Source organism: Heptranchias perlo, chromosome 10, assembly GCF_035084215.1.
Source record: "Heptranchias perlo isolate sHepPer1 chromosome 10, sHepPer1.hap1, whole genome shotgun sequence".
In the NCBI taxonomy this organism is placed as follows: domain Eukaryota; kingdom Metazoa; phylum Chordata; class Chondrichthyes; order Hexanchiformes; family Hexanchidae; genus Heptranchias; species Heptranchias perlo.
In genome coordinates, this window is record NC_090334.1 from 35,338,171 (window position 1) to 35,364,181 (window position 26,011).

The following is a 26,011-nucleotide window of genomic DNA, read 5'->3' on the forward strand; positions in this document are numbered from 1 at the left end:
TTAAGTATCTTCTCTTTATCTATTTTTATCCTATCCAATATCGTCCCTACTTCCTCCTTTACTGCTACATTGGCATCCTCTTTGCGAAGTATTTATTTAGTAGCTCAGCCATGCCCTCTGCCTCCACAAGAAGATCTCCTTTTTTGTCCTTGTTCCACCATTCAATTAGATCATGGCTGATCTGTACCTGAACTCCACCTACCCGCCTTGGTTCCGTAACCCTTAATACCCTTGTCTTACAAAAATCCATCAATCTCAGTTTTGAATTTTTCAATGGACTAACCTTAACAGCTTTTTGGGGAGGAGAGTTCCAGAATTCCACTACCTTTTGTGTGAAGAAGTGCTTTCTGACATCACCCCTGAATGGCCTCGCTCTAATTTTAAGGTTATGCCCCCTTGTTTTGCACTCTCCCACCACAGGAAATAGTTTCTATCTACCCTATCAAATCTTTTAATCATCTTAAACACCTCAATTAGATCACCCCTTAACCTTCTATAGTCAAGAGAATACAAACCTAATCTATGCAACCTAGCCTCATAATTTAACCCTTTTAGCCCCGATATCATTCTGGTTAATCTGCACTGCCCTCCAAAACCAATATATCCTTCCTGAGGTGCGGGGCCCAGAAATGAATGCAGTACTCCAGATGGGGTCTAACCAGAGCTCTGGACAGCAGTAACATAGCTTCCACCTCTTTGTATTCCATCCCTCAAGATAAAGGCCAACATTCCATTAGCCTTTTTAATTATTTTTTGTACCTGTAGCTTTTAGTGATGACGTTGTAGATAAACTGAGGAAGCAGCAAATTAGACTATATAAGGACAAAGAGCAGGCAAACAGAGGGTATATTAAGCAGAGGAGGAGACAGCAGAGATGGCCAATGCAGTATCACTTACACATTGCAGGAAAAAGTTGTCTGATTTTTGAAGAGCCGCACAGGTAAGGAAGCTTACTATGAATATCTCTACTATGTTGTATGTCACAGGATAGGAAGCAGCACCTTACTTAGCTACCAGCCTCAAACCCAACTATTCTAAAAAAAATACTTCACATTAGCTTAGCAACAGAACTATTTCTATGTGATACCTAAAAGGGAATCAAAGGAGATTGACAACAAATGTTAATGGCACCTATATAAGGGGACACTTAATTCTCATGTGTTATAGCTTTATTACTGGTTAAATATTCCATCCACTGCCACGGTATTTGCAAATGAAGCCAGAAAATTGAGCACCATCAATATTGCAAGATCCCTGCCCAAAACAGGCAGCGCTTAATCTCTAGTTAGTTATTCAGGTTGGATTAAAATGCTCTTGTGCTTTCTCTGCAATTGCTTGATTTTAATATTATAATTTGTGGTAATTATTTTTAAAAGAGATTAAGTGCAATTCTCTCATGTTTTCACAGAAAATGCACCATATAAAATGGCCAGTGATGGGAAGGCTTGTTCTGGGGTATTAAGGAAGTGAATTTCTTAAAAGCTGCATTGCCAGATTTTTCATGGCTGTAATCTAAATTCTTAAAATGCACATTTCATTCTACTTCAACCTTTCGGAGACAGAAGAGGATCAAAGAAGAAATGTTAGTGCTGGACTGTCCTTATCCACGCAGCCATGTCTACAGCCCCAGGCACATACACCTGGAATACTGCGTTCAGTTTTGGTCTCCTTACCTAGGGAAGGATATACTTGCCTTGGAGGGGTGCAACAAAGGTTCACTAGATTGATTCCTGGGATGAGAGGGTTGTCCTATGAGGAGAGATTAAGTAGAATGGACCTATGTTCTCTGGAGATTAGAAGAATGAGAGGTGATCTAATTGAAACATATAAGATTCTGAGGAGGCTTGACAGGGTAGATGCTGAGAGGTTGTTTCCCCGGCTGGTGAGTCTAGAACCAGGGGGCACAGTCTCAGGATAAGGGGTCGGCCATTTAAGACTGAGACGAGGAGGAATTTCTTCACTCAGAGGATTGTGAATCTTTGGAATTCTCTACTCCAGGGGGCTGTGGATGCTGAGTTATTGAATATATTCAAGGCTGAGCTAGGTAGATTTTTGGACTCTAGGGGAATCAAGGGATATGGGGATCAGGTGGGAAAGTGGAGTTGAGGCCAAAGATCAGCCATGATCTTATTGAATGGCTCAAGGGGCTGTATGGCCTACTCCTGCTCCTATTTCTTATGTTCTTATATCCAAGGAAAGCTGTCCCCATAGGCTCTAATTAACTAGCAAAGCAGTGACAGAGTTGTGCGCTCTGCTAGAATCGCAGATACATCACCACATGGACAACACTGCAAGTGGCAGTCCATATAATTACAGCCCTGAACTTTTATGCCGCAGGCTCATTCCAATCTACTACAGGAACACCAGTTGCTTCAGTCAGCCCATAGTACAGAGATTCATCAAGCAGCTCATTGTTGTGTTGTTCAACAAGGCAAACATCTTCATAAGTTTATCCCATGAAAAGCAGGTGGCAGAATGAGATGACACTTTAATTTCTCCACACTGCAAAAAGCTCCAAAATTCAGAATGTTATTCATGATTCATGGCAACCATATAGCTCCCTTGGTCCCTACATAATCTCATGGTGTCATGAACCATGGTGGGTTTTATTCCATTAATACCCAGGTGGTCAGTGACCAGCAACGCATGATCTTGTAGGGCCATTTATGGCAACAGTCACGATTCCTTCATTTAAGGCAATGGGTTCTTTAAAGGGGAAGGATAGCTTCAAGGAGACAAACGCTACTTTCTTCAGCCCGGACTCAAGACATCTTTGCTTCACACAGGAACACGGTGAATGCAGATACAACAAGGCCACCAGGATTAATTCTGAGCTAACTATAGGCAACTTGAACTAGCACTTTAGGTGCATGAACAAATGAGAGGTGTATTACATGGAGCTATGTTATACTCTCTGAGATCATTCTTGCCTGCCACACGCTACACAATTTTGCCATCTAGAGAGGCCTGACCATGAAGCAGGTGGAGGAGGACCTCAACCCACAGCCAAAAGGCAATGACCTAAGCCACCCAATGTATAAGCTTTCAATTCCACATGTGCATTATGCAGTGACACAATACATCTTTCACCAACATTTTCTTCTGTCATGTTTCCTATCCTTTGATCTGCTATTTATTCTGCAGTATCAGAAGAAAACTCTCTGTAAAATACATCCAAATGTAATATTGTAAAAGTGGTGCACATGTGCCTAATATGCATTACTCCAGTTTTCTCTCCTTGTGACAATGCGTGCAGCAAGACCTGGACAACATCCAGGCTTGGGCTAGTAAGTGGCAAGTAACATTCGCACCACAGGTGCCAGGCAATGACCATCTCCAACAAGAGAGAGTCTAACCACCTCCCCTTGACATTCAACGGCATTAGCATCGCCGAATCCCCCACCATCAGCATCCTGGGGATCATCATTGACCAGAAACTAAACTGGATCAGCCACATAAATACTGCGGCTACAAGAGCAGGCTGGGTATTCTGCAGCGAGTGACTCACCTCCTGACTCCCCAAAGCATTTCCACCATCTACAAGGCACAAGTCAGGAATGTGATAGAATACTCTCCACTGGCCTGGATGAGTGCAGCGCCAACAACACTCAAGAAGCTTGCAACCATCCAGGACAAAGCAGCCCGCTTGATTGGCACCCCATCCACCACCTTAAACATTCGCTCCCTCCACAACCGGTGCACCATGGCTGCAGTGTGTACCATCTACAAGATGCACTGCAGCAACTCTCCAAGGCTTCTTCGACAGCACCCCCCAAACCCACGACCTCCACCAACTGGAAGGACAAGAGTAGCAGGCGCATGGGAACACCACCATCTGCACGTTCCCCTCCAAGTCACACACCATCCTGATTTGGAAATATATCGCCGTTCCTTCATCATCGCTGGGTCAAAATCCTGGAACTCCCTATCTAACATCACTGTGGGAGAACCTTCACCACAAGGACTGCAACGGTTCAAGAAGGGAGCTCACCACCACCTTCTCAAAGGCAATTAGGGATGGGCAATAAATGCTGGCCTTGCCAGCGATACCCACATCCCATGAATGAATGAATATAAAAAAATGTGTATTTTTTTTGATTGAGCTGAGTCATGAGATGGTCCTGCAACAGATGCTCGAAAGTGCACTGCACGCCATATTGGTTAGGGCGCCTTGTAGTCACCCACCTGAAACAGGTATTAAACCCATTGCCTATGCAAATCGGAGGGCCTAATGTCTGTTTCAGGCCCCTTTGCCAAATTGGGTCACAACTGAGAGCAGAATGGGTTGGGCGTGCTATGGTCTATTTCCTTGGCCACATAGCAGCCAAACCAGCGTTCCTTAAGAGGAACTGTTGGAAACTGCCACCAAAAGGTAGGTAAAAAATGTTATACTTAGCTAAGTGTGGAGCCATGCAGCTGTGTGTTCAGCTGTGGTTCAGTGAGCCTACATTTACAGTTGATAGCCTCCCTACTGAATCACCCTATCAGACGGAGCTCCTCTATGAGCTGCAGAAACCTTACTCACGCATTGTACACACAGTGCATGGATACCAGCAGGTCTTGTGGGTGTGACCCCATGTTCTTTAACCTCCATGGCAGCGCTCTCCTCTCTTATTGCTTCTCCTAATTCTATTCAATCCATGTTACATTATATGATGTACTCATACTGATAATCAAAGAACTGTGCAGTTTAAGGTTTCTATGTTGATTTCTCAGACACTGGTGACTGGCTGTAATACTAGCTTTGATCATATAGGATGACATGCATAATGTGGGGGAAGTGAAAGGTTGCACAATTTTGCTCAATGTACCCTTAATTGCCTTTTAACAATGAAAGAAGATTCAGACAGTGTACCTATCAAGTTCGAGTACAGATTCAAAGTCCCATATTGCTGCATGCCACTGGTTGAGTTCAGCGTACAAAATCCCACGATGCAAAAATGAATCCAAATTCTCAAGCTCATCATTGATAAGCACTGCAAAGAAAAGTAGAAAAGCTTTTTAGTAAACCTGTATATCCACTATATTAAAAGAAAAATATAGCTGTTTATTGGACATCATAAACTTTTATTTCCAAGATTTCTATACCACAGTGAGAAATAGGGGCCAAAAATTTGCGGGATGGCATATCTTGGCACAAGTGCAGAGATGCATATGCTCCTAACTATGCCACTGACCCCAGCAAAGGTCACAGGGTCAGGGCTAGTTCTTAAGATTGGCATGCCTTCAACGGGCTGGAAGCACATCTGGGATGCTCTACCGCCTATAAATGGGAGGACGTATTGAATGCTACCCATGATTTCCAGCAGGAAATCAGATAGTTGTAAAAACAGGAAAGGTCGCGGAAGAGTGCAACTCGTCCCATATTCTGCTCCCACCAATACCAGTTCCTTCCACAAACTTGTGGCAGGACCGTGAGAAATCCTGGCTAAAGTGCATTGATTTCTCTCCTTACATAGATAAATTGCTTAATTTTATCCCTACTTTCGTAACAGCTTGTTACTATTGCACAAAAGTGTCACAATAATTGTTCGGAAGAAAAACAAAAAACAAACTGGACTGAAAATAGGGATTACCCTACAATAGAGACCAAATAAGTACTATTGAAGAAATTAAAATCGTAAATACATTAAACCATTTCAAGTATAAAAATGTTTATCCAGTCGAGGCACTACAATTGGCCTCAGCTCATCTATGGCTAAAGAGGGGAGAAATTATCCAAGGTTTCCTTTCCTTATATAGAAGTATACAAATATTTAGACAGCTGGTTTGGATTGTCTGAGGTATGCTCTAACATGCTACGTACAGGCAAGCCTCAATTTCAACCCCCAGATAGGCCTTGATTTCTGCTCCCCAGGCTGAATGCTGCAACCACTTTACATCGAGTTACATATAGTTTACAGCACAGAAACAGGCCATTCAGCCCAACTGATTTACGCTGGTGTCTATGCTCCACACGAGCCTCCTCCCAGTTGTTAATGTGCAACTGCTAGTAGTTTATCACATTCACATACACATATTGGTTACCACTTTGGACCCAAGCCTCTTTTGTCTCTTAATTTGGCCTTGCTCCTATCCCTCATCTCTCACCTCTTCTTTTTCTCCTCTGTTGAATTATTTTGCCAGGAATAAGAATTCTATATGCAGAGTCTTACGCTTATAGATTTATTAGAGAAAATGATACTCAAAGGCAACACATACAATGATGTGAAAGCTGAGTGAGACTTCACGTTACAGTTGCACAGCTCAGCATTAATGCGATTCGCCCTAGTCTTTCTAACTTTGTGTTACATATGTCTCATGACCTCATATCTCTTCCAAGAACTTTGCTCTAAGTTTACACTAACTTACATCGGGCTGCTGCTATCGTCGCAACATCCCTCAGGTATATAGGTTGGGTTAGGGATGCAGGGCGAGGCAACGTGGGGCTGGGAGTCTGGAGATCGGCGAGGCAATGCAGGGCCGGGGTTCCGGGGATTGGGGATGAGGCAACATGGGGTTGGGGGTTGTGGGATCAGGGGGCACTGATCGGGTCCTTTAATTGGCGCAGGAGGAGCACTCACCCCAGCTCAGAACTACTTTAATGCTATGCAGAAGAATTAATAAAGTGAATGGGATCCTGAAGGTGTATTAAAGACCCCACATTAAACCACTCTCCCAATTGCCGCCGCTCCTGGCCCCGAGATCCCTGACCCCGAGATCCCTGACCTCCAGCCATTTATCACAGACTACCCAGCCTCTGCCCTGTTCTAATCACTGTTGTGTTGATAAGGCTGGTCCAGTTAAGCTTCTGGTCATTGGAAACCCCAAAGATACTGATAGTGGGGGACTCAATGATGGTGGTGCTGTTCAAAGCCAAGGGGAGATGGCTGGACTTTCTCATGTTCAAGATGGTCATTACCTAGCACTAATGTGTCGGGAATGTTACCTGCCACTTCTCCGCCAGAGCCTGATGTCAGGCAACTGCTGCTGTAGGCTGGCATGGGCTGCTTTATCATTGGAGGAATAGTGAATGGAGCCGAACACTGTAGAATTGATAATACATTCCCATTTATGGCCTTATGACAAAGGGAAGATCATTGATGAAGCAGCAGAAGATGGATGGGCCGAGGACACTTCCCTAAGGAACTCCTGCAGCGATGTCCTGGGACTATAATGATTGGCCTCTAACAACCACAACCATTTTCCTATATCAGGTATGACTCCCACCACTCGAGGGTTTTCCCTTTGACCCCACCCCGATGTCAGTTTTGCTAGGGCTCCTTGGTGCCACACTTGGTCCAATGCTGCCTTGAAGTCAAGGGCAGCAACTCTCACCTAACCTCTACAGATATTGGTAGTTTGGCCATATTTCTTGGATATTGCAGGGATGGCCCTTAACAGGGTTTAGGGATTCATATGATGGCCATTTATCTATATTGATTTCGAATATATTATGTTATGAGATGCTAAAAACAATCTCTAAACATCAGGGGACTGAAATTCCAGAAGCCTTCTGCACACTCCCATCACAACTCCAGTGGACTGTGTGGCAGAAGGGCCACAAACCAGGCCGAACCCTAGATAAGCCAGATCCTGACCTTCGGGCTGGGTTTCCAAATTCAAACACACGAAAATGATGGACAGGTAAAGACCCACTGGTCCACCAGCGTGTCCCACAAAGTTTTAATGTGTTACAATACATACACTCCCCACTCACCCAGAGCTATGAAATCTCCAGGGAGAGGCAAAATAACATATTTTTTTAAAAATCCAGGCCAATTGGGGGGGAACTGGAAAATTCCTCTCCAACCCCTTTAGTCAATCAAAACCAGTCCAGAAGATCACATTATCCTTGCTTTACTTTACAGGATGCATATCTTCAGTTTGAGGTAATCTCCAGCCCAGCCAGAAATAGGTCCAGCTTTCACTTGCTACAGCGAATCAGCACACAGATCCCCTATTCTCTGGGAAAAGAAGAACTGCCTAACAGCCAACCTAGTTCTGCCCTTACATAAGCGTGCCCCTGGTCCTCCCTAACCTATTCAGTTGAAAAGGTCTTGTAAGGATAGAACCTCTGATGCAGAGGTAGTGGGGCTAAAGGCAGGGACTTCCTACTTTCAGAGGCCCTTCAGAGGCCAAGAGGAACAGTGGCAGTCAGTACGCCCAGTGAGAAGAAGCATACAGGCTGCTACCCCCACGGAAGTGGAATCCATCTGGGGTCCATGTTGGACCCATGAAGGAAGGTCAACAAAGAATTTTTTTAAAAATTGATATTATTGGCCTCTTTACAAAGGAGGCCAAAGGGGTCACAAAATCGTCTTTCTGAGGAGGAACTGCTACCCGCACCCCCACCCAGCCCCCACAGCACCCGGATCTGACTGGCAGGTACCCGAGACGTGTCTCAAATGTCGCAGGTGCCCACTGCCAATATTTAAATCAAGTGACATCCCACTAAGCCTGCATACTCCAGCAGGGACAGTGGCAAAGGTCACTGGCAGGCATAGTTCTGGTATAATGCTACAGTGTATTGCAATCAATATCATTTATGTGGTAAACAACATCCATAAAAATAAACATTTATACAGTACTGTTAAGGCCTTTATAACATTTTTGGCTTTGGGCACAGCTTTGTGAACAATTCAACTTCTCTTCACATCTTTATAAGCACTAACTACAGTATAAATTAAGCTTACATCCTACCTGAAACACTAAAGTCCTGTAAAGCTTGGATTGGGTGAATCTTTCGTAGCAGGCAGCCCCTGTGATAGAAAGCCACCCAGCAGTTAGGATCCAAATGAATAGCGGCAGACAGATCCTCAATTGCTTCTCTGAACAGTGCTTGCTTAGCATATGCTTGCCCACGATAATTCCTAATATGGAAAAATTGCAGAAATATCATATTGAACAGTTTTTCAAATATGTTCAATTTAGCAATCACCCTGAAGAATAAAGTTTGTTTTTATAACAACATTTTCACATACATTTTCTTTGGTGTGGTAATTCCCTTTTTACTTAATGTGTTCTTGGAGTGTGGGTGGTGTTCGGAAGGCCGTATTTATTGTCCATCCCTAACTGCCCTGAGAAGGTGACAGTGGGTCTTCTTCTATAATGATTGTTTTTACAACTGAGTGGCTTGCTATGACATTTCAGAAAGCATTAACAGTCAATCACATAGTCTGGCACCGGAGTTACATGTAGGCCAGAATGGGGTGTTAATTGTATCCTGTGATTTTTATAAATTTGTGTTAATTGTATTCAGGTGGTGTGTGTCAGATAGGAACTCTCCTATATCCTTTTTAAATGAGAGCTTATCTAGAGTATGGTATGTGTGTGTAAGGGAGATCTCTGTGAATAAAGGCTTGGAAGCAACTGAAGACCAGGCTCTAGTATTCTCTCCTTCACCATTTGGCTATCCAATTTATAACATGGGCTAGGGGTGGCAGGTTCCCTTCCCTGGAAGGCATTAGTGAAATGGTTAGTGTGACATTCCAGCAGCTTTCATGGTCATTTTTTCCAGTCCACAAATTATCAGATTTGTTGAATTAAATTTCTCAACTTTCCATGGTGGGCATTTAATTGAGAACCTCTGCATTGTTTGTCATGATCATAATCACCTTTATGCTATAGTCCCAGTATTTACAGCCATGATCAGGAAAGATACTATTCATAACAAGCTCAAGTAATACTATAATGTAAAATGTTATTAAAACAAAGTACAAAAATGGATGATTACTTAATGCATTTTGTCATCTTCCATTTTAGTGATGACATTAACCCATTTAAAATAAATAGGTTAAGACCTGTGGACAACACCATAAAAGAAAGGTTATGTGGTCATTCATTGATTTGCTGTTTATGAGACACTGCTGTGGGTGACTAGGCTGCCCCACTTACCTACATAACAATAGGGACTACACTTCAAAAAGTAATCATTGACTATAAAGTGTTTTCACTGATCCTGGGGATGTTAGGTGCTGTGTAAATGAAAGCTCTTTCTTTCTTTAACACTTCGCTAGAACCCAATGAGCCAGTTAAGAGGCATAAGTGTTGATAAATTTGTTAATAGTTGTGGAATGCACAGTATTTGTGCAAAATGGCACAGGGCAAGTTTTGAAAAGTCCCTTTTGCCAATGAAGTGACAAACCATGTGCATGTTTACTTTTTCTTACCACAGAAACACAAACAGATTTTCTGTTTGTTTTAAATAGGCGGATGCCAAGATCAAAATAATGTCAAACAATCTAGGCCACAGGGTGCAATGAAAGTGGAATACACTTTCATTGATCATCACTTGTAGTGGTTGTATGGATATAATGCTCAAATCATGCTTGCCGAAAATCCATTTACATTAACTCTGCATTTTCCATTGGTTGTACTGATCAATCCATGCTGGAATCCCCATTGTTTTCCATCTTTCCAGCTCCTTCCAGGCTACAACAGGGGATTTCAATAACACCAGTCAGTCTGCATTTCATGCTTACATTAAGCAGGTGAATGATCGCATGAAACCAAATATTTTCATCACTTTCTCCATGAGCAACAGCATGATCAGGCTCTGAGGTTGATGCAGATCGCAGGCTCCCCCAACATCAATGACTGCACCCATGTCACCCTGCAGGCTCCTTCTGGTGAGTCTGCTGGATTCATGAATCGCAAATGCTTCCATTCCATTCACGTGCAACTGATGTGTGATCATCAGCAGTCCATCATGCAGGTCTGTGACTGCATTCCTGGCAGCTGCCATGGTACTTTTATGCTGCAGCAATTCTCCATTCCTTCCATTCCTTGCCCCTTTATAGCAAGTAAGAGGCTGGTTGCTTGAGGGCAAGAGCTATCCTCTGAACACTTGGGTCATGATTCCTCTCATGAAGCCATGCTCAGCAGCCAAACTGCACTTCACTAAACCAGATCCATGGGTCAACTAAATCTCTCATCAAGCTAACCATTGAAGTCCTCAGTGACTGCACTGCCTGGACAGGTCTGGTGGCTTCCTCCAATACAGACTCCATAGAGTGTCCCAAATGATATTGTTTTGCTCTAAGCTGCATAGCTTTGGTCTGAAATGGGGACAACACATGGGACAAGTACCTTCGGCACTGATGACATAGAGGATGGCAAAGAAGCGGGAGGCCTCCAAAACCCGCCTGGAACCAGAGCTCTTTGAAAGCAGCTAATTAAAGAGTGCTTCAGCTAAACAATCCCTGCTCTCCTGAGTTAACAATCATGTCTAATATCCATCCCAATCCTTCCATCCTCCAATGAATTACATCTGTCCAAAGACCAATATTGATATTCTTGTCACCTGACATTATAGGCTCACCAGCTACTATAAGAACACACTCCAAGCTGTTCGAGTACAGCTACAACACTGGCATCTACCCGACAATGTGGAAAATTGCCCAGGTATGTCCTGTCCACAAAAAGCAGGACAAATCCAATCCGGCCAATTACCGCCCCATCAGTCTACTCTCAATCATCAGCAAAGTGATGTACGGTATCATCGACAGTGCTATCAAGCAGCACTTACTCACCAATAACCTGCTCACTGATGCTCAGTTTGGGTTCCGCCAGGACCACTCGGCTCCAGACCTCATTACAGCCTTGGTCCAAACATGGACAAAAGAGCTGAATTCCAGAGGTGAGGTGAGAGTGACTGCCCTTGACATCAAGGCAGCATTTGACCGAGTGTGGCACCAAGGAGCCCTAGTAAAATTGAAGTCAATGGGAATTAGGGGGAAAACTCTCCAGTGGCTGGAGTCATACCTAGCACAAAGGAAGATGGTAGTGGTTATTGGAGGCCAATCATCTCAGCCCCAGGGCATTGCTGCAGGAGTTCTTCAGGGCAGTGTCCTAGGCCCAACCATCTTCAGCTGCTTCATCAATTGTTCCAGGGTTTCTGCGGATCTTCTGCCAAAGTTACAGCGATTGATTGGAAGACCCCCTGTAGAAATTCAACTCCTAATGATAGTAACAATACATGAGCTTTTGTTTTAACCTTATAACTTATATACAAGTCAGCTATCAAATATGGAACTCTTCTTGAATGAATGGTGGCAGAGGATTTGGCCATGGGGGGAGGAAAATGATCACAGTTGAGCCCGCACTTCGTGTAATAGTCATTGCCTAGCAATCAGGAGTTGAGATTAATTAACTCAATGCAGTCCAGGAGTTGAACCTTGGACTTTCTTGGTTTAGATAGATCAGTGCCATACAAGTGATGCATCTACCCACTGAGTCAATGGAAAAATTCCCACCTTCTTAGATCACCTTAAGAGGATGTCCGATATTATCCAAGAGAAATCACCCACTCTACTCTAGGATCATCTTGGAGAGCAAAAATAACTCCTGGCTTCTTTTCTATCAACTGTTTCCTTAAACCCATCTCCCATGCCCCCTCCACCCTCACCTTTAATAACGTGTGAGGAAGTCATGGACATCTTTGTCATTAGAATTGAGACCATCCATTCAGCTGCCACTGCTATTCTCCCCACCTCCCCACCCCCCCACCCCCCACCAAGCCATACCTCTCCCAAGATCCCCTCCGTGTCCTAGCCCTAAACCAGTTTCTTTCTCTTGTTTTTGCCCTATCTCTTCTCATGCCCTCTTCAAGCTCATCTTGTCCATGAAACCCACTTCCTGTTCCCTTGACCTCATTCCAACTAAACTGCTGACCACCCAACTTCCTATTCCTAGCTGACACTGTAAATGGTTCCCTCTCCTTAGGTACTGTCCCTCTCCCTTTTAACAATTCCATCATCAGCCACGCCCACTCAAAAAAAAACACTCTCAACCCCTGTGCTTGCAACCTACTGCCCATCTTCAACCTCCCTTTCCTCTCCAAAGTCCATGAAATGTTGTCTCCTCCCAAATCCATGCCCAACTCTCAAGTAGCTCTAACCTAAGTCACAAAAGACATTCTATATGACCGTGACCATGGTGCATTATTCCTCCTCAACCTTTTTGCAGCTTTTGACACAGTCGACCTTACTATTCTCCTCCAATGCCTCTCCTCCGTTGCCCAGCTGAATGGGACTGACCTTGCTTAATTCCACTCTTGCCTATCTGACCGTTAGCTTGGGAGTCTCTCAAGGATCTAATCCTGGCCTCCTCCTCCTTCCTCATTGACATGCGGCCCTTTGGCAATATCATCCACAGACATAGGATCAACTTCCATATGTGGACAACCAGCTCTACCTCTCATCTACTTCCTTCTACGCGCCCCCCCCCCCCCCACCACACTGCTTTTGTGCTGTCAAACTGCTTGTCTGGAATCCAGTCTCAGATGAACCACGATTTCCTCCAGCTGAAGCATTGGGAAGGCTGAAGCCATAGTTTTCAGCCCCCACCACAAAGTCTGTATCATAGCCACAAATTTCATCCCGCTTCCCGACCGCTCTCTCAAGCTGAACAAGACTGTATATAACCTGGCATCCTATTCAATCGTTAGCTGAGCTTTTGCACTCATATCCTCTTCATTACATAGCCTCCACCGCGACCTCAACCCTTCTGGTGCTGAAACCCTCATCCATGCCCTTGTCACCTTCAGACTTGACAATTCCAGTCAATTCACTATTCCTAGTGGCCTCCCATCTAACACCCTCTGTAACCTTTCGGAACGTAGGTACAGGAGTAGGCCATTCAGCCCCTCGAGCCTGTTCCACCATTCAATGAGATCATGGCTGATCTGTAAACCTAAGTCCATTTATCTGCCATGGCTCCATATTCCTTAATACCCTTGGGCTAGCAAAAATCTATCAATCTCAGCTTTAAAATTATTCACAGAGCTAGCATCTAGTGCTTTTTGTGGGAGGGAGTTCCACACTTCTACCACCCTTTGCATGAAGAAGTATTTCCTAACTTCTCTCCTGAATGGCCTGGCTCTGATTTTAAGCTTATGTCCCCTTGTCCTAGACTCCCCCACCAGCAGAAAAAGTTTCTCTCTATCTACCTTATCAATTCCTTTCAAAATCCTAAAAACCTCAATCAAATCACCCCTTTATCTTCTATATTCCAGGGAATACAAGCCCAGTTTATGTAATCTCTCTCATAATTGAAGCCTTGGAGTCCTGGTAACATTCTAGTGAATCTGCGCTGCACTCCTTCCAAGGCAAATATATCCTTTCTAGGGTGCAGTGGCCAGAACTCTGCACAGTACTCCGGAACTAACCTGGGCCTTGTATAGCTGTAGCAAAACTTCCTCCCCTTTATATTTTAGCTCTCTAGATATACAAGCTAACATTCCATTAGACTTTTAGTGATCTCTGAACATGGACCCCTAAATCTCTTTGGACTGGAGCTCATCCAAAACTCTGATGACCGTATACTATCCCACACCAAGCCCCGCTCACCCATCAGCTTGCTTGCTGACCTACATTGGCTTACAATCACCTCAAATTGAAAATTCCCATCCGCGTGTTTAAATCCCTTCATGGCCTTGCCTCCCTCATCTCTATAATCTCTTCCAGCCTTACAAACCCATCTCCTTTCCCTGATTCTGGCCTCTTGGGCATCCCCTTTCTTTTGCTGCCCAAGCGCCATATTCTGCCTTTCCACCTCCCTGTCCTCCTTTAAGAACCCTACTTTGAGCAAGCTTTTGGACCACCCTATTACTCCTTCTTTGCTTCAGCGTCGATTTTTTGATTACGTCTATGTGAAGTGCCTTGGGGAATTTTTTCTATGTGCAAGGCATTATATAAATGCAAGTTGTTGGTGCCCATCTTGCCTACAGTCGAGACAGAGATATCGGTAGCAGTCCTTATCTGACTTTGTCTGGACCTCCAGGTCCACGTACCAGCCCACAGCCTGTCATTTTAGGCTAGGACCTGCAGCACTTCAAGGCCAACTGGGACAAGGTCACAAATAATTCTTGGGCTTATGCGACCATCAGTGGTTCTACAAAAATTCGGAACAGTAGCATCCCATTTTAGATCTCGGAACACGAAACAAAGAAGAAAAGGTTCACGATGGTAACACTGCCTCAAGTTGGTCAAGTGATATGTCCAGGAGACTGGCGGTCGCTAATGACCTGAAAGCTGTCTATTATCACATTGTTATTTGGCGTTATAATGAAGTTTCCTCAGTTTCAATTATCAGGAACACAGCAGTCAATACAGGGTCAGGGTTTCCTCAGCTTCAGTGTGTTCACAAAATCCCTCTCTATCAACACAGCTCATCTCAGATTGTGGCATTGAATGCCTTTCTGCAGTTTCCTATTTCCTTTTAGGACAAGAAATTGTAATTCTCTTATTCTGCCTAGCTACTCACAAGTTAGTATTAGAACACTGGTTTCACCGTGCATGCTCTTAGACCGCTTTAGCAAAAAGCCAACACAATCACAAAGGGACGAATTTCCTCCTTCTGTACTGTAAAGTTCTATGATTCTGTGGCTTTTTACAGTGATCATATCAAGTCCCTTCAACACAATAACTATTTGTTACCTATGGTCTTAAAGTCCAAAGAAGACCAATATCTAAGCAAAGACGGAGTGTACTCTTCTTTTCTACCACCTCTAGCAGAAAATCTAGTGACTCTATTAAAGACCACTTTTTAGTTCGATGGCTGCTTCTTTGGCATCCTTAAAACAAGTGTCCATTGACAACATAGAGCTAATTTTGCAAGTCTTCGCCCCTGGCATAGAGCCTTGTTAGACATAAGTACAGGTTGCAGAATCAGCTCTATAGTGCTGTAGCTATAGCCCTGACTTGCGCTCGTGACTAGCAAAGCTCCATGTAATGAGTGGAGCTTTGCAAAATTTACCCCTTACATATAAATCCGCATGCCTTTGGGTAGATCTGTCCTGGGTCTTTGCCTCAGTACTCTCTTGCATTAAACAGCTGGGCAATGCTCTGCTTAGAGTCCTGAGGCTGAAAATCCACGGCCTTTCCGTTGTACTCACGTCATAACTCCATGGGAGTCCGACAGAAAGGTGGGATTCAGATAAACCAGGTACTGGCCTTCCCTAAGAGTTTCCATGGGGCTTTGTGGGGCGGGTCTTCCAAATAAGGCCAGTGGTGTAGAGAGGGGCCTGGCTGGGGGCGGGGTCTCCCAGGCTTGAGTTTGCTGAGCTCCAGCCTGGGATCCGCCAGATGGTGCATTGGTGGTCAGTAACACTGAGTGGAAGCAGGCTTACGGCCACTCGGTTAGCGATTGTGGGGCCCACCTGGGTTGAGGCCTGGATTGTGGCATGGACCCTCAAAGATCTGCAAAATTTAACCAAGACTCTTTAGCCTCCTTAATAAGAGATGATGCAGGCAATTTTGATATATTGTGCAGATTGGTTGGAGCATCTGTTCCATCTGCCCAATGAAGTCGGTGAAAGGCCCAATCATTTGCAATGGCTAGATGAGCTGAAAATGCACTGTCACTCACTATTACCCTTCCAAGCACTAGCACAGAAATCAGCACCCTAAGTTTTTTTTTTATTCGTTCACGGGATGTGGGCGTCGCTGGCAAGGCCAGCATTTATTGCCCATCCCGAATTGCCCTCGAGAAGGTGGTGGTGAGCCGCCTTCTTGAACCGCTGCAGTCCGTGTGGTGACGGTTCTCCCACAGTGCTGTTAGGAAGGGAGTTCCAGGATTTTAACCCAGCAACAATGAAGGAACGGCAATATATTTCCAAGTCGGGATGGTGTGTGACTTGGAGGGGAACGTGCAGGTGGTGTTGTTCCCATGTGCCTGCTGCTCTTGTCCTTCTAGGTGGTAGAGGTCGCGGGTTTGGGAGGTGCTGTCGAAGAAGCCTTGGCGAGTTGCTGCAGAGCATCCTGTGGATGGTACACACTGCAGCCACAGTGCGCCGGTGGTGAAGGGAGTGAATGTTTAGGGTGGTGGATGGGGTGCCAATCAAGCGGGCTGCTTTATCTTGGATGGTGTCGAGCTTCTTGAGTGTTGTTGGAGCTGCACTCATCCAAGCAAGTGGCGAGTATTCCATCACACTCCTGACTTGTGCCTTGTAGATGGTGGAAAGGCTTTAGGGAGTCAGGAGGTGAGTCACTCGCCGCAGAATACCCAGCCTCTGACCTGCTCTCGTAGCCACATTATTTATATGGCTGGTCCAGTTAAGTTTCTGGTCAATGGTGACCCCCAGGATGTTGATGGTGGGGGATTCGGCGATGGTAATGCCGTTGAATGTCAAGGGGAGGTGGTTAGACTCACTCTTGTTGGAGATGGTCATTGCCTGGCACTTATCTGGCGCGAATGTTACTTGTCACTTATGAGCCCACACCTGGATGTTGTCCAGGTCTTGCTGCATGCGGGCTCGGACTGCTTCATTATCTGAGGGGTTGCGAATGGAACTGAACACTGTGCAGTCATCAGCGAACATCCCCATTTCTGACCTTATGATGGAGGGAAGGTCATTGATAAAGCAGCTGAAGATGGTTTGGCCTAGGACACTGCCCTGAGGAACTCCTGCAGCAATGTCCTGGGGCTGAGATAATTGGCCTCCAACAACCACTACCATCTTCCTTTGTGCTAGGTATGACTCCAGCCACTGGACAGTTTTCCCCCTGATTCCCATTGACTTCAATTTTACTAGAGCTCCTTGGTGCCACACTCGGTCAAATGCTGCCTTGATGTCAAGGGCAGTCACTCTCACCTCACCTCTGGAATTCAGCTCTTTTGTCCATGTTTGGACCAAGGCTGTAATGAGGTCGAGCCGAGTGGTCCTGGCGGAACCCAAACTGAGCAAAGGTGAGCAGGTTATTGGTGAGTAAGTGCCGCTTGATAGCACTGTCGACGACACCTTCCATCACTTTGCTGATGATTGAGCGTAGACTGATGGGGCGGTAATTGGCCGGATTGGATTTGTCCTGCTTTTTGTGGACAGGACATACCTGGGCAATTTTCCACGTTGTTAGGTAGATGCCAGTGTTGTAGCTGTACTGGAACAGCGGAGTGATTAGTGATTTAAAGGGATTTGCACAGGCTGATGTACGGAGCACGAGTGAGCAGGTGGGATGCAAGTGGAAAGGACAATCCAGGAATTGTCTCACTGGAGTGCAAGATTGGGTACTAGCTCTGCTGAAAAGGACAGAAATGCAGACTTTAGCTGCCCAGCCTTTAAAAGAAAAATGCTTCCTGTGCACCAGCAATTGCTAAATGCATTGGACTGCCTAGCAGGAAGCTACCACAACATGTTGGAGGTTATGGAGGAGTCCACTGCCAACTTGCGGGGTTCTGACACATGGAATTGACATTCTACAGTCAACCATGGAGTGTTTGGCCACATCAATGGATAAGGCATCTGGGCCCACCTTGCAGGAATCTGTGGCACCAGTAATAGCATCTCTCGGGGATGCGCATACTGGCATAATGCAGGCATTGGGACCACTATCTTCCCTGCATTGGACAGGCTGGGAAACCAAATGGATGGAGCTTCAATCAGATCACAGATCTCTTGCAGGTTGCTGTCCCACAGATCAGTAGGAGTGCTGAGCTGCAGCCAGATAGCAGGGACAGTCATGCAAAAGAAGTGAAACTGGAACGTGTTGCCCTCTGTCAGGATGACAGCATTTCTCACCATTGCCATCCCCTCAAATAAGGCCAGTCCTGGTGTGAGAAAGTCAACCTGGCCAGACTGCCGCAGCAGTTGCCAGGTTGCTGCAATGTGCAGCAAAGCCCTCTGAGATCCGAGCTCCTAGAGATCACCAACCATGAGCAATTCAAGCCCTCATATCAGCCACAGCAGCCTTCTACCTCCCATGCTGAAACTTTTGGGACAGCATCTTGTAGCAGCATTAGAGTAAGTAATAGAACACTTAAGACAAGCACTACGGGCTTACATCTGGATGATAATTAATGTGTATGGATTTCTGTAAACTAGTAAAATGATAAACCTTTTTGAAATCTTTTTTTTAATTCGTTCATGGGATGTGGGCGTCGCTGGCTAGGCCAGCATTTATTGCCCATCCCTAATTGTCCTTGAGAACGTGATGGTGAGCCGCCTTCTTGAACTGCTGCAGTCCGTGTGGTGAAGGTTCTCCTACAGTGCTGTTAGATGGGGAGTTCCAGGATTTTGACCCAGCGATGATGAAGGAACGGCGATATATTTCCAAGTTGGGATGGTGTGTGACTTGGAGGGAAAGGTGCAGGTGGTGTTGTTCCCATGTGCCTGCTGCTCTTGTCCTTCTAGGTGGTAGAGGTCATGGGTTTGGGAGGTGCTGTCGAAGAAGCCTTGGCGAGTTGCTGCAGTGCATCCTGTGGATGGTACACACTGCAGCCACGGTGCGTCGGTGGTGAAGGGAGTGAATGTTTAAGGTGGTGGATGGGGTGCCAATCAAGCGGGCTGCTTTGTCCTGGATGGTGTCGAGCTTCTTGAGTATTGTTGGTGCTTCACTCATCCAGGCAAGTGGAGAGTATTCCATCACACTCCTGACTATGCCTTGTAGATGGTGGAAAGGCTTTGGGGAGTCAGAAGCTGAGTCACTCATCGCAGAATACCTAGCCTCTGACCTGCTCTTGTAGCCACAGTATTTATATGGCTGGTCCAGTTAACTTTCTGGTCAATGGTGATGCCCAGGATGTTGATGGGAGGGGATTCGGCAATGCTAATGCCGTTGAATGTCAAGGGAGGTGGTTAGACTCTCTCTTGTTGGAGATGGTCATTGCCTAGCACGTGTCTGGTGTGAATGTTACTTGCCATTTATCAGCCCAAGCCTGGATGTTGTCCAGGTCTTGTTGCATGCGGGCACGGACTGCTTCATTATCTGAGGGGTTGCGAATGGAACTGAACACTGTGCAATCATCAACGAACATCTCCACTTCTGATCTTATGATGGTGGGAAGGCCATTGATGAAGCAGCTGAAGATGGTTGGGCCTAGGACACTGCCCTGAGGAACTCCTGCAGCGATATCCTGGGGCTAAGATGATTGCCCTCCAATAACCAGTGCCATCTTCCTTTGTGCTAGGTATGACCCCAGCCACTGGAGAGTTTCTCCCCTGATTCCCTTTGACTTCAATTTTACTAGAGCTCCTTGATGCTACACTCGGTCAAATGCTGCCTTGATATCACTCTCACCTCACCTCTGGAATTCAGCTCTGTTGTCCATGTTTGGATTAAGTCTGTAATGAGGTCTGGAGCAGAGTGGTCTTGGTGGAACCCAAACTGAGCATCGGTGAGCAGGTTGTTAGTGAGTAAGTGCCGTTTGATAGCACTGTCAACGATACCTTCCATCACTTTGCTGATGATCGAGAGTAGACTGATGGGGCAGTAATTGGCCAGATTGGATTTGTCCTGCTTTTTGTGAACAGGACATTCCTGGGCAATTTTCCACATTGTCGGGTAGATTCCAGTGTTGTAGCTGTACGGGAACAGCTTGGCTCGAGGTGCGGCTAGTTCTGGAGCACAAGTCTTCAGCACCACAGCCGGGATGTTGTCGGGGCCCATAGCCTTTGCTGTTTCCAGTCCACTCAGACGTTTTTTTGATATCCCATGGAATGAATCGAATTGGCTGAAGACTGACTTCTGTGATGGTGGGTATCTTGGGAGGAGGCCGAGATGGATCATCCACTCGGCCCTTCTAGCTGAAGATGGTTGCATACACTTCAGCCTTGTCTTTTGCACTCACGTGCTGGGCTCCGCCATCATTGAGGATGGGGATGTTCACGGAGCCTCCCCCTTCCGTTAGTTGTTTAATTGTCCACCACCATTCACGAAGATACGGTGGACGATTGGAAGAACCTCGGTGGAAATTAATGGCGAAGGTACTTTCTAAGTGTACTTCATAATTTGACTAATTTTTGCAATGTAGAAAAGAAGTTTTTGTTTTAAAGTTGTGTAGCTTACCTTGCCTTAGCATTGCCACCATCCTGCTTAATCAATGTTGTAAATTCTTGAATTGCTATATTCCAGTTGGAATTCTCAAAATAAAATAAACCACGTTTCATCATAGCATCTGTTCTCTTTGGGTTCAAAGTATAAGCCTACAATAAAATATATAGAATGCCACATCATCATATTTGTAACTATACCACTCTTTCATTTACCACTTTTTTGATCAACTGATTACGATTTTATGGAAGTATAAAATTAGGCTAATAATTTAACAGCAGAATATGTTACATCCATAACATTAATTTCTATCAATATACACAATTTTTAAGGAAATGATTAATTTAAGAGCATACTTTTTAAACAATCCTACACCAAACACTCCATGTTGTACCAAACATTGCTCTGTTTTAGAATTTGTATTAATGCATTTTCTCATCAACACAAATTCCCTTACCTGAACTGCATTCTGAATAAACTAAATTCATCAGCATACCTTTTCTAACTTTGTATTGCTAGCGAGGAGCCTCACCGACTGAAAGTCCATATCAGAAATTTGGGCATACACTGCACATGATTTTCCGACCATTATAATTACAGGTCAGCAAGTCATATGTAGTGCACCCTGAATTTCCAATGATCTCCTAATGATGCTTCTTGCTGTAATAGCAAACAATAACAACAATTTGCATTTATAGAGCGTCTTTACCGTAGTAAAATGTCCCAAGGTGCTTCACAGGAGCGTTATCAAACAAAATTTGACAATGAGCCTCATAAGGAGATATTAGGACAGGTGACCAAAAGCTTGGTCAAAGAGGTAGGTTTTAAGGAGGTGTCTTAAAGGAGGAGAGACAGAGAGGCAAAAAGGTTTCGGAAGGGAATTCCAGAGCTTAGGGCCTAGGCACCTGAAGACACGGTTGCCAATGGTGGAGCGATAAAAATCGGGGATGCACAAGAGGCCAGAATTGGAGGAGCGCAGAGACGTCGGAAGGGTTGTAGGGCTGGACGAGGTTACAGAGATAGGGAGGGATGAGGCCATAGAGGAATTTTGAAAACAAGAATGAGAATTTTAAACTCAAGGTGTTGACGGATCGTGAGCCAAAGTAGATCCACGAGCACAGGGGCGATGGGTGAATGGGACTTGGTGGGAGTTACGATACGGGCAGCAGAGTTTTGGATGAGCTCAAGTTTATGGAAGGTGCAAGGTGGGAAGCTGGCCAAGTGAGCATTGGAATAGTCGAATAAAGAGGTAACAAAAGCACGGATGAGCTGAGGCAGGGTCAGAGACAGGCGATGTTACGGAGATGGAAGTAGGCAGTCTTGGTGACGGAGTGGATATGGGGTCGGATGCTCATCGCAGGGTCAAATAGGACGACAAGGTAGCGAATCGTCTAGTTCGGCCTCAGACAGGGGCCGGGGAGAGGGATGGAGTTGGTGACTAGGGAACGGAGTTTGTGGCGGGGACAAAGTTGAAAAATTATCCCTACTACACACTGTCTAATTTTGTTTCAGATTATGTTTTGCAACTTTCTGCAGAATTTTGACTCAAAAACGTATAAACATGAACAAAATAAAACACAAGGAGGGTGATTTTAAACCCCAAGAACGGGTGGGTTGGAGGCAGGTGGGAGTTGAAAATAGTTGTTTTTTGGGTCACAACCCGGCTTTATTTCTAGGTTTAATTTGGGCGGGTAAAAGTACAGGCTTCCCACTGAGAATGCAAAGTCCGAAAATTTTGCGGTTGCGACCCAAAAAAACAACTATTTTCAACTCCCACCCGCCCCCATCCCACCCGTTATTGGGGGTTAAAATCACGCCGAAGGTGAGGAATTAAAAGTAAAAATTTAATTTTAACAAATAATACAAATTTATGTAGCTTTCATCAGTAAATAATTTACGACCAAAGTTTTAAATGATATTCTCTGTGACTATGACCATGTTGCATTATCCCTCCTCATGCTCCTTGACCTCTCTACAGCCTTTGACGTGGTCAACCACACCATCCTTCTCCAATGCCTCTCCTCTGTTGTCCAGCTCAGTGGGACTGCTTTCATTTGATTTCACTCTTAGCTATCGGATTGCAGTCAGAGCAATGGCTTCTCTTCCATACCGTTACCTCTGTAGTCTCCCTGTGATTTATCCCTGGCCTCTCCTCTTTCCCATCTACATGTTGCACCTTGACAATAACATCCTCAGATGTAGGGTCTGCTTCCACATGTAAGCTGATGACACCCAGCTCTACCTCTCAACTACCTCTCTCGACTCCTCCACTGCCTTTGTGTTGTCAGACTGCTTGTCCAACTTCCAGCCTTAATTGAGCCACAATTTCCTCTCGCTAAACATTGGAAAGGTCAAAGCCATTGTCTTCTACCCCTGCCACAAACTCCGTATCCTTTCCAATGATTCCATGCTCCTCCTCACCCACTGTCTCAGGTTGAACTAAACAGTCTGGAGGATTGCCAATGTTACAAGCCTGTTCAAAAAAGAGGAGGCATAAACCTGGCAACTACAGGCCAGTCAGCCTAATGTCGGTGGTGGGGAAACTTTTAGAGACAATAATCCAGGACAAAATTAATTGGCACTTGAAAGTCAGCATGGATTTGTTAAAGGAAAATCGTGTTTGATTAACTTGATTGAGTTCTTTGATGAAGTAACTGAGAGGGTTGATGTGGGTAATGCGGTTGATGTCGTGTGTATGGACTTTCAAAAGGCATTTGAAAAAGTACCACATAATAGACTTGTAAGAAAAATTAACGCCCGTGGAATTAAAGAGGCAGTGCCTGCATGGCTACAAAATTGGATAAGGGACAGAAAGCAGAGAGTAGTGGTGAATGGTTGTTTTTCAGGCTGGAGGGAATTATACAGTGGTGTTCCCCAGGGGTCGTTATTAGGACCATTACTCTTTTTGATGTATATTAATGACCTGGACATGGGTATATAGGGTATAATTTCAACGTTTGCAGATGATACAAAACTCGGGAATGTAATAAACAATCTGGAGGATAGTAACAAACTTCAGGAGGACATAGACAGACTGGTGAAATGGGCAGACACATAGCAGATGAAATTTAACGCAGAGAAGTATGAAGTGATGCATTTTGGTAGGAAGAATGAGAAGAGGCAATATAAACTAAATGGTACAGTTTTAAAGGGGGTGCAGGAACAGAGAGACCTGGGGTTACACATACAAAAATCTTTGAAAGTGGCAGGACATGTTGAGAAGGCTGTTAAAGTATATGGGATCCTTGACTTTATAAACAGAGGCATAGAGTACAAAAGCAAGGAAGTTATGCTAAACCTTTATAAATCACTGGTTAGGTCCCAGTTGGAGTATTGTATCTAATTCTGGGCACCACACTTTAGGAAGGATGTCAAGGCCTTAGAGAAAAGGGTGCAGAAAAGATTTACTAGAAGGGTACCAGGGATGCAGGACTTAGTTATGTGGAGAGAAGCTGGGGTTGTTCTCCTTCAAGCAGAGAAGATTCTAAATTTGAGTTCAGCTTCTGACCTCATATCCTCTCCATCACAAAGACTGCCAACTTCCACCTCTGTAACATTACCGACTTCTATCCCTACCGTCCACCTCTTGCTGAAACCCTCATCCATGCATTTGTCACCTCCAGATTTTTGATCATGACTCTGTGAAGAGCTTTGGGATGTTTATCTACATTAAAGATGCTATATAAATATAAGTAATTGTTTTTGCTGTACTTACTACAGGGTTTCACAATCTTAAAATAACTCATTTATTTTTGTCTTGTTGAAGTTTGTTTCAGTTTTTATTTTTTTCCAATTTCTAAGTCTTTCTGCACTTTTTTTCATTAAGTGCAGTTCTCCAATTCTCTAAAGGATATTGGGGTTGAATTTCCATCAGATTTCTCACGGTCACCTAATTGGTGGAAGATCCAAGGAAACTAGGGAGAAACAGCATTTATGCTGTGTTACTGGGGTTTCCGCGGGTCTTCTGCTGAAGTTGTAGCAGGCAACGGGGAGAACCTCCATGAAAATCAACCCCAATGTTACAAGAAAAGTTTTTGTTTTTGACTACTATACAGATATAAGATTTCAGGTGGAAGTTGTCAGTCAAAATACTCAGGCCACAAGCCTAACAACTGTTTAGCATCCTAGGCATCTATTAGAAATCATAAACCTGTTGCATTTAGTGAATGTTTTTGTCCCACTGCAATTCAGTCCACACCTCCTGTAAATATCTGAAAAGAATCACCAGCATTCAGCTGTGTCAAAGCTTGGATCTGCTGCTGTGTAATGGTAAGATTTATGTCCCAAAATTGCAGAAAAGATATTCAACTGCAAATAAACTGCAATGATTACCAAACAGGAACAACATTATCAAATGTGGGGAGTCACTGGAGGAGAAATTCAATTTACAGCCAACTGTTTTATGCCCGTAAAATGGGCATTCGGCCTCTGAATTTCACGTCACACCAGGCTAGCTCAGGCGACATTTAGTCGACCAAGGCGCACGCTTGAAACAGGCTCCCTAATTATGAAAATCAGGGTCTACAATCGTCGTAGGTAAGGTTGTGTGACCCCTGAATGCAAAATGTAGGTATAAATAGGTGGAACTTGTGCCGCACATGCTCTGCTTCATTCCACCAGGTCAGTATGCTGTCCAGCATGCTTACGGTCCAGGTCGGGCTTAACAGAGCATTGTTGCTCCTTCTAGGCCCACAACAAACTCTAGCCTACTGCCGGCATGCTTAAAGCACACCCACCCACTCTCGGAATTGCCTCCCCACCTCCATGACCTGACCTAACGACCGGCTTTGGGTCAGAGCCAGCCAACTTCCCCCCCTTCCCTAACTGGTGAGCTGCAGTGGGGAGCCCATTTGACTCCTGCAGCTCACCAGCAGTATTTAAATGAGGCCAGCATAGTGGAGCAGTCAGTCCGCCAACTTCGTGTCCATTTGTGGAGCAAGCCAACTTTCTTCCCTACTAACCTGAAACCAAATAAGAATAATAGCAACAAAACTGAGAGTCACCATTAAACGGAAGCTGAACTGGACCAACCAAGTTAACACTGTGGCTACAAGTGCAGGATGGAGTCTGGGTACTCTGCCTCAACTGGCTCACCTCCTGACCTCTCAAAGCCTCTACCACTTACAAGGCTCAAGTCTTTAGTGTGATGGAATACTCACCACTTGCTCAACACCATCCAAGACATAGCAGTTCACTTGATTGGTGCCCCTGCCACTGGATTCAATATCCACCTCCTCTACCACTGGCACACTGTAGCTGCA

The 26,011-nt window shown here is 44.8% G+C and overlaps 1 protein-coding gene across 1 annotated transcript in view; it reads right to left on the minus strand.

Annotated features, from left to right (window-relative positions):
- Positions 1 to 26,011, minus strand: part of ttc6 (tetratricopeptide repeat domain 6) — a 162,015-nt gene that overhangs the window by 119,373 nt on the left and 16,631 nt on the right. Inside the window, exons 7-9 of the mRNA XM_067992173.1 lie at positions 20,766 to 20,902; positions 8,683 to 8,852; positions 4,856 to 4,976 (exon numbers count right to left, since the gene is read on the minus strand). Coding sequence (XP_067848274.1) covers positions 4,856 to 4,976; positions 8,683 to 8,852; positions 20,766 to 20,902 — 428 coding nt within the window. The remainder of the gene's footprint in view (positions 1 to 4,855; positions 4,977 to 8,682; positions 8,853 to 20,765; positions 20,903 to 26,011) is intronic.